The sequence below is a fragment of the Melospiza georgiana genome, chromosome 5 (genome assembly GCF_028018845.1).
Source record: "Melospiza georgiana isolate bMelGeo1 chromosome 5, bMelGeo1.pri, whole genome shotgun sequence".
Classification (NCBI taxonomy): Eukaryota; Metazoa; Chordata; class Aves; order Passeriformes; family Passerellidae; genus Melospiza; species Melospiza georgiana.
The window spans coordinates 20821063-20830786 of record NC_080434.1 but is presented as its reverse complement, the minus strand read 5'-3'; the positions used below and the strand labels follow the sequence as shown (position 1 = coordinate 20830786).

The 9724-nt window shown below is 43.1% G+C and overlaps 1 protein-coding gene across 7 annotated transcripts in view; it reads right to left on the bottom strand.

Moving 5' to 3' along the window:
- Positions 1-1634: 1634 nt before the first annotated feature.
- The window catches only part of EPHA5 (EPH receptor A5), a 192951-nt gene continuing 184861 nt past the window's right edge, over positions 1635-9724 (bottom strand). For 5 of the 7 annotated variants that reach the window (XM_058024732.1, XM_058024735.1, XM_058024734.1 and 2 more), the window contains one exon: positions 1635-4546. In XM_058024732.1, the coding sequence (XP_057880715.1) occupies positions 4441-4546 (106 nt within the window). In that variant the 3' untranslated portion in view covers positions 1635-4440. Of the gene's footprint in view, positions 4547-6550; positions 9135-9724 lie in introns of those variants that run through there. The other 2 variants (XM_058024729.1, XM_058024730.1) reach the window with 1 other exon arrangement.

Sequence of the window (9724 nt, the reverse complement as noted above, 5' to 3'; positions counted from 1 at the left end):
AGCATTCCCCTGCTGTCCCAGCCTGTCATGCCTTTCCTGGCCACTACCCATCATCTGCCACATCTTCCTGTCATGTCAGGATCTGCCCCTCTTCCCTTTGTCCTCTAGCAGTGGACAAGAAGATGGTGGCTGCCCATCACCACCTCCATTAAGACCTTTCCCAGGTTAGTCTTTCCCCCTTGGCCTTTCCCACCTGTGGCTTTTCTCACCTCTCTTTAGGGCTGGCCTGTGCCCCTCTGCAGCATGTGGATGGCCCCAAATCCATGGAGCAGGGGATGTGGTGGTGGGTGCTCCAGCTGGTCATGGGTTTGCTGGGACCCCTCCCGGAAAAACTCAGAGAAAAATCACATCTTGGGACAAAAAAAAAAAAATCACAAAAACCAGTTTTTTCTGAGGGATATATGGTGAGGGACTGATCTGGGGCTTTGGCAGGCCCTTTGCCCTAAAAACTAGCATAAAAAAGTGTGTTTTCCCCCCAAAACAGAGAAAAGTAGGAACAGCCTGTAACAAGGGCAGATGCATTCCGTGGGTCTACATGTCTCACTCATCCCAAAGGCCTCTCTTTCCCTCAGGGACCACAAGAGCAGCACCAAGTCTGTGTTTAGGAGAGAAAAATACAGAGAATTTATTTCCTTTCCATGGGGGGAAATCCTGATGCTTTGTGGGAAGTCAAGGGGTCAAGTGTACTTGTTATCCACAACTGGATGTTGCTGTTAGCCAAAGGTTTTTATTTTTATGAAAAAATAGAAAATTTTGCATCTTACACTACAATAAAACCCCATGTACACAAACAAAATTCACAGAGGGCATCCAAAGAGGAGGAAAGGGGAGGAATAAACACAGCAATGCTACAGCCTCCTATGAGTTAAAACACTGATGCAAGGAGCTGAGACAGAGACTGTAGCTCTGGCAGCGCTGGATGCACCAGCTCCTGCTCTACCTGCACTAAGGAATTACATTAAAGGATTGGCAACTAAGTGTTAATCTTAAGACTGCTACTGATGTATTTTACACCTGCCTTAACATCTAATTTCAAGTCCACAGCAGTCCAAGGAGTCACAATTTCTTGCCCACTGGGACTTTCTACATTATATTCAACACTGAATAGACAAAAAATTTGACCTTTATTTTTTATTCTTCTCACTATTAACATATAGGAGGAATAAATAAAATTTTAAACTGATTTTTCTCCCTTTTATATCAGTCTTCCTTTTTAATGTTGAAGTAGTTTTTCCAAGTGGTTGCTACACAATGAAAAGGCGTCAGTCTACACAAGCCATTTCTTCTCCCAAAATGAAAAACTGTATCAATAAAAGCCTGTTCACCTTTTGGATCCTTTGAAATACCTCCCTCTCAATTATTTCCAGCGAAATATGCTGGAAAAAATTGAATCCGTTGGCTCAGCTGCAGCAGTAGTGAGCTGGGAAAGCAAAGTGCTTGGACTTACCATGGGCAGGAAATCCACCTACAGCCTTTCCAAGAACATAACCAGCCAAATGTTGCTGTCATCTCGTTCTGCTGCACCCCAATACATAAAATCATGACAAAGTTCTTGCAGCTTTTGGATGGGAACTGAAAACCTCCATTGTCTCTGTGATTTGCTCATGGACATAGAAGCTGTAACCCTTGGACCCTACACATTAAAACAACCTTTTATTTTTAGCCCCGAGACAAGGTCCATTATACAGAGATCTGTAGCAAGAACAGCTCTTGAAATAAATAGAAAAAGTTATTTATTTATTTATTGGAGGAAGCAAGAAGCAGGTTCCCAATTTACAAATGCAGTCTGGCTTAAGAACAGTTTTGTTTTCCATTGGTTTGTCATTTTGAACGTTACTCCAGAATCTGGTAGGTACTCCAGAAATACAAGTGATGAAAAGAGGATTTTGCTTTTAAGAGTCCATGAAAAAAAAAGGACCAAGTTCAACTCCTCCCACAGAGCCAACAGGACAGGATTGAGTGGAGAAGATGGGCAGAAAATGCCACATGTTTGCACACAGCATTTCAGTGCCACCAATGGATGCAGGCAAACGAACAATTCCTCCTGGTGAAATGAGCTGTTTCTGTCTTCCTACATGTATTTTCCCAAGTGTTGCAGACAGGGAGGCACAAATAATCTCAAGACTCTTCTGCTGACAGCTCTAATAATCTTATTTATTATATAACAAATCTCTTTTCCGCACCGAAATTGTTATGTCTTGATACCCTCTTCCTCTTTTGTGGTCTGGTGGCTGCCAAAATGAAACAACGGGATGAGAAATGACACTATCAAGATTTGTTAGGCCTCGCTGTGGCTCTTTTCCCTCCTATTTCTCCTGATTCCTGAGGAACTCAGCAGTTGCAGAGGCGGAGGGGGCCATTTCAGGACAGGAAAATATTGCCTGAAGAAGCCCTGCTGCTAAGGAAAAAAACACTCAACCTCTTCTCCTAGGCGCTTCCCTTCTTTAAAAAAAAACATTCTGTGTATCAAATCTCATCCAAAGGCTGGAGGAAATGAAAGAAATACTTTGAAACAGCTTCAGGTGCCTTGCAACACCTGTTTCTGTGAGACATGAAGGACACAGGCCTCCTTTTGGCTCTTTGAGCTCTTTGGGCTTGGCTCTGCAGCACTGGGGAGGAAGGGAGCTACAGCAACTCTATATATTGATGTTATTGCTAAGGAAGGATGCCACAAGATGCTATCCAGACTCTAAGGAAGCAATACATTTACAGAAACAACAAACCCTTGCAATCCACCGAGCTGTTTTAAAATCCTTATCAAAGTCTTCACAAAATAAAAGCCCAACCTATGAATACCAAATTAACTGTGCAGTTTAATCCTATCTACAATAAAAATAGGAGGACAACCCCAAAATACTTCTTGGTGTGATTCCCAGGGGATTGGGTTGCGCTCAGGTCCCTCTGAAAGTGCCAGCCATGGGCTTTAACAGCTTTGAGCCCCAGCTACAGCCAAGTCCTGATCTGAGCTGTGCCAGCCCCAGGTGAGTGGCATCTCCTTGCCCTCAGCATGCCATCGCTGTGACCATATCGGGCTGCTCTGCTCTCCCCTCCCCTCTGTGCTCTGTCACAGAGTGGCCAGATCCACAGCAAGCCTAGAATGCTGAGAGACAGCTTGGGACAGTACAGTTCCAAAAATAATCCCACTCCCACCACTGTGGGGGAAATACTACAAAATCTCCACACTGGATGCCACAGGCTCATTTCCAAACTGTGCCCCAGGCCTTGACCAACATCATCAGAAAAGGAACAACAAAATTCCCTCCTTCCAGCTAAAACCACCTCATGCTTTCTCTCCTGGGCTCCGGGAACAGAGGCGATGGCTGCAGTGGGTGATAGCTACTGGGCTGAAGCACCTGTGCAGAGGCAATCCCATGTCACCTTTGGCCAGGACACAGAAAAATCGATGCCACGTTGTTGCTGGAGGCCATCAAGAACCAGATGTTTTACTTCTCTTCTTCTGGATGTCCTCAACCCATGGTGTAAAGGAAGGGGGCGGGGGCAACATCTTTTATTTAAGCAACTTCCTTCTACCTCATATACATAATGAAAACTCCTGAAGGCTTTATGTGTTGATCAAACCAAACTGCAGCAAAAATACAAAGCATGGGGGTAACACAAAAGGGAGACTGAGTAAAAGAGGGAGGAAAAAAGGAACAAACCAAGGAAAGAGTCCCAGTCTTGTACCTGATGAGTAGCAAACTGTACAGTATATACATTTTCAACATGTATCATCCTCCCCAAAGAGCAAATAAAAAGAACTTGGTAACACAGAAGGAGGAAAACAAAATATACACCCTGTATTGTATTTGCCACGGAGCAAGCGACATGTTTATATGCTAGTCTTCTCTATAACTTAATGCTGTGTGACAGCATTATTTTTCTTTTCTTTAAATTTACAAAACAAAATATCTATCGAGAAATAATCTAATCATATTGCTCTTCAATACACTTCTGTAGACAAGTAAGACTCGAAGTTATACTTCAGCAAACTGCAGCTATTGGGAGTCCATGAATGGCCACAAAAATCTGCCATTCAAGTCAGTCCTTGGAAGCATTACCATGTGCTGCTGTAATTCAGTATATAAAGGTGCTATATATATATATATGTACCTCCCATGTACAGACAACACGTGGTGGAAGGCTTGTCATCACCGCTGAAGCTCAAGAGACTGGTTAACCTCATGTACAGCAGATTCATTTCCACGTTCCATGCATCTTACATTGACTTCATGAAAATGAGGACACAAATAGGAAGAAAAGCAAAACTTTAGTCAAACACTGCTTTAGAAATGCTGCAGCAGAGGCCAATGTCCTTCAGTAATAGAAACCACTGAATTTCCCTTTTTATCTTTTCTTGGTTTTTTTAGTCAAAATAAATCTCAGGGCTAGAGTACAAAGTGCAGGACCGACCCACTTGAGGAAGCAACTTTAAAAACCGTGTTACAACGGCACCATCCCATTCACCAACTGGACCTTCATCTCCTGAAGGCTGTTCATTATCTTCTTCTGGTGACCAACAAGTGTCACTCCCAGACGCCTCAAATCCCTGTGGGAGAAAGCAGACGTTGGTTCCATGGACCTCTTAGGCACACGTCGCCGCGCACACCACGCGCCACACGCGCTGCTGCTGCTGCTGCCAGTGCCTACCTGTTATCACTGGCAGCTCCCAGAGCCAAGTTTAGTTGGCAGGTTTCATTTTCCCCATTTTAAATTTTTTTTTTTTTTTTTTTTTTTTTTTTTTTTTTTTTTTTTTTTTATGGCTGACAGCACCTCAGAGAGGTGATGTGATTTGAATGAGATCACATCGCTGGCCAAGGAGAAAGGCCAGACAGCAACGAGCCAGTATCATCTTTAGCCAAGGATTCTGCTAGGCGTGCAAAGTCCTATTTCCAAGAGGAAAGCCAGGTAAGAAAGCCCATGTTGCTGTTTCCTCTTCTCATGGGAGAGGCTGGTATTTGATCTTGGATATGAGCAGTGAGGAGTGAGGTCAATCCGTGCTTTCTTCCTCTTCAGATGAGGGAAAGCCAAAGAAACACAAATGGCAAAAGCCTCGAGCGCGGCCACCATCCTGATGACTCCTTAAAGTCAACAAGAATTAGCAAAGCAGCTCCCCTTTGGGTCTTTGCAAATCTTCCCATAAACCCACATTTGGTTTTGCTTTGGAGACGTGAACTCTAGATGCCAAGGGCATTTGTGTTGATTCTGCCTACTGGGCTACCACTACAGGAAAGCTGTAAAATAAGGCAGTTAATGTAAAATGCAGGATCAGGAGGAAAGATTGTTTGTCATCAACTCCACCCTCCAAAATTCAGATGTATAGAGGAAGGTAATCACTTTCATGTGATTCACATGAATGGCATTAAGAGGCACCTCCAGGTTATACAGTTTATCCCATCCAAAGACAGGAGTGGGACAAATCATCTCCTGGAGATAGCACAGCAGGACCTTGGGTTATCAATGACACCTCTAAGCCAGGTAAAGCCATCAGCTATGGCAGAGTGTAATTGCAGAAATTTCTTACTCGGTAGAAAAGCGTTAACAAAGAAATTGTAGGAATAAAAGCTCAGCAGAAGCATCAAGACAGTTGCATACATGTTTCCAGCCCAAGACACAGAAGCTGTTAGAGAAGCAGGTTGACCATAAGAGATGTGGTGTTTTGACTGAAGACTTCCACTGATAGAAAAATATCAGTCCCTCACTTTCTACCTCCACACTGGAGTGAATTAAAGATGTTTCTAAGTTGTGCATTATGGTCCTGCCGAGACACTTGTGAATCCCCTAGCTGCTGACACCCCGTGTGCAACTCTTTAGGAGAAAGTTCTGCACCAAAAGCCACAGAGATGTGGCCTTGATCACACAGCTGCTTTTTAAAACCACACTGCTGCACTCATGCAAAGGCTGGAAATCCCCAGCAACACCTGGGAGCCCAACCATCACCTGAGACACAACTGCAAACCTGGCCTACAGTTCACTGCAGGGCTGTGAACTGTGCTGGAGGAGAGCACAGGCTGCAAGGAGCACCAAAACATTTTCACACGAGCTACCCACGGAAGTGTGCCTCTCTCAGCAGCTTCACATTCTGGACAGAAACTCCTGTGCAAGTAACAACCAATCTTCCATGTTCACAAATTACACAGATGAACGCTGCTTTGAATAAAAAGCAGTCTTGAGTGAAGGCTAATACATTAGCACATAAACTAGTTGGAGCCAAAAGCTACATCTGTACTTCTCCAAGGACTGTCATGTTTTCTGCCTTTTGATTTGGAAAATACCAAGTTTTTTGCTTCAGGCTAAACACATAATTTCATTATTGTACCCTTTTTCAGCAATGCTTCTTGATGATGCAAAGGGAAATCATAACGTAAGGGGCACAGAGCAAAGGAGGTCAATGAGACACATCAGCAGTGCTCCTTACCTGGCAGAGAAAAGGCTGCAGCACCTGCAAAAGGTGTCTACCTTCTCAGGGGAACATGCTTTCATTTCTGCCTCCACTGAATTGTGAAACTAGTTCAGCAAGCCATCTTAATAATGAAGGAAAATGAAGTAATGCTATTGTTACATGCAATTTATTTTATGTACACAACACAGTTGGAAGTTCACACCAGAGATCAAAAAAAAAAAAAAAAAAGAAACCAAAAAACAAACCAACCCTTGAAACCAACACAGTATAGGACCTGATTTTTAAAAGAGACAACATCCATCTTCCCCCTGCTGAGTCCTGCTCTGCTGGCACTTTTTGAAAAATCAGCTTTTTTTTTTTTTTTCCAGGTATCTAAAGTGCAAGCTGAGCTCTTTTGAAAATCCAGTACCACGTATTTCACAGATGTATAATTTCTGACACTCTCACATGTTATGCTGGAAAAAAACAGCCTCAAACTCAGAGAAAAGCATGCATGTCTTGGCCTTTCACACACAGCCCCACCAGTCCAATAAATCCCCCACCCAGTTCACTACACAGCCTTTTTTTCTCCCCATATTGAATCCCCTTAACTCAATATCCTTGAGGAGTGTCTCATTGATTTACAAAAGAGAAAGAAGAAAAAAGAGTTTCTGGTTTCAATACATTAACTGCTCATCAGGGATTCAGTCTTTTTTTTTTTTTGAATATCAAATCCTCTCAAATGTGAAGCCACCAGCCAAAAGCATGGGGGACTCCTCAGAGAGGGGAAAAACACTTTTGTGAGGTCTTGCACCTCAGCAAAGATGAACCAGAAGAGACAGCTCCTGAACCAGATGCTTGCCAAGGATAAAAATCAGCAGCTTTATTCAAAAGCCACCTTGCACATATCAAAGACAACTTTCTAAAAACGGCCTAGAGAATGCAGGAGCTTTAATTTTGATGTTTCAAGCATGATTTACAGCACGTTGCATTCTCCCATGCATCCAGTGCTGAAGCACCTAAAGTGGTGTAAGGCAGAAGACAAATTTGAACAGAACTGGGTGCACAAGCCAGCTGGTTTGGGGACAAAAAATCCCCAACAGCTTCTGTGCTGAAGGGCTGCAAGAACAACTGCCTTTAAGCTCCAGTCCAGAGCTCCTTGGCTCCTGTTACTGCAGCCAAATGGAAATTTCACTGGGCTCAGCTCTGCACAGGAGATGTGTGCAGACACCCACTGGGGCTTTACAATATTAATGAGCATTCCCTGCAGGAAAAGGCACAACTGAGACCTGTGGGCACAGGGTCCAGGCTGCTCCTTGGTGTGGAAGTGACCTGACCCCTGGTGTTGGGTTCTGAGTGTGCCTCTGCAGTGGAGACCTGTGCACCCATGTGCTGGGTGCTCTCCCAGCTTCAAAATACTTGGCCTCCCCAGCCATGAGACAACTCTTATTCTTGTTTTAGAGAGCAAGTTTATCTTTTCACTTCTTTCATCCATGTAGGACTGGAAATTAAAGCAGGCAGGAATTTGAATAACTTGCCAACAAGGTATTAAAAGGCTTACCTAAGTTGACCAAAAAGCCGAGAAAATAAAGGGGAAAATTGGTGTCAGCTCATCCCAAGCAGCCTGTGCACCGCTGCATGCATGCTGCTCTCTTACCACTGCCTTGCATGGAAGCCCAGCTGCAACATGCCAGTGACAATCCCCTTCCCTGCAATAGCCTCCATTTGCAAGGGTTGAATTCACAGTCTCCATGTTGTAAGAAATAGATTTAAAACATTTTATTTACAAATAGAACTACTTATACACCATGGACCAGTTTGCCAAACACAGTGTAGACTAGGACTGGATTGCCACACAAAATACAACCCCCTCACCAGCCAGTTTAGTCATGCAAGCAAAAGGGCCACAGTCCTGAAAGATCTCCGAGGTCAGCAGCAGCCAGCCTACCACAGGAATTTTGCATTTCCTCTCCCATCCAGGGCAGATCTCACCACTCTTCTGCACGTAGTGTAACTACAGCTGCCCATGCAGACTGGGACTACTCATGGAGTTAGTTAGTTGTCAGAATGAGGGGAAACAAGAAGAACCTCAAAGACCTTCAGACGATGCTAAAGAGAGAGGAATCCGCTTGCTAGGGACATTTGCATGAAATGAGGACTTAAAAAAATTTGTTTTAAGAGTTCATCTGCTCTTACTCAATTCCCATTCTACTTGTTTACAAGATGAGAATTTGTTAGGAAGCAGACACAGCATCAAAATCCCAGGACTGAGATTTTATGTTAAGAATAAGCATCTAGAGCAGGTGAACTCTTAAATGTTCTTCATCAAGTATAACTTTTAATAAATAATTTATTTTATTTTAGAAGAAAAATATATACAATGCAAAGCAACACAACACATATTATTACAAATATTCAGAGCTCTTCATCTAATAACAAACAACAGGGTGTCCTGAGATTCAGTGAGTACAGATCTTTCAAAAGGTGAAAATATGTAGTCCACATGGTTAGTAATTGGTCCAGTCAAGGGTCAGACTGAAACTCGTGTCATGGATCTATCTATTGTTGAGTATTGTCCTGGTAAAGTTATTCTTGCAGTGGATTGAAAGAGCTCCAGACACACTCAAAGTCACTAGGTGGTCCACAAGTTTAAAGAGCAGGTCTGGTCCACTGGAAAGGTTCCCTTCAAGTCTGATATCCAGTTGGAAAGAGAGGGTGGAGGGTGAGGCTCCACTTTTCACAAGGTGATTCATCCCTTTGCAAGAATTAGAGCTAAATGTAGAGATCACTCTTTGTTTGAACACATACATTTTCAGGTCTTTGCTTAAGCAGGCAGAGCTTAGGACTTGGGGTGATATCCATCCATCTTAGATTTTTAATCTTTTGCTTTCAGAAATTTGTCACAAATACTACTCTTTTCTGGAATAAATGCATCAAGGCATCAGTTTAAAAGAATCAGAATAGTAATCAGGATTTTGCTTTTCATGCCAGGGGAGGGAGGTTTTTTTTTTTAAAAAAAAAGCTGAACATCAACTATCTCAACTGGGTCCTGTAAAGAAGCCACAAGCTGGGCACCCACAATTTCCAGTCCTGTCAGTGTCATGGCCAACTCCTCCTACAGCACTAGTTGGTTTTTTTCAGTAGATTTTAGAAATTCTTTACATTTGTCCTATGTTTTGTCCTGCTTCTTCTGGCAGCAGTTAACCACCTAATTTCTACATCTCTCTCCTGCATGGTTTATATTTGGCAAAGATCATTTTGGATGGTATTTGAAGGCAACCTCTTAAGTTGTAAAGACTGATTTACTGATGTCATTTTGGGAATGCAAGCTACTTTCAGATGTTC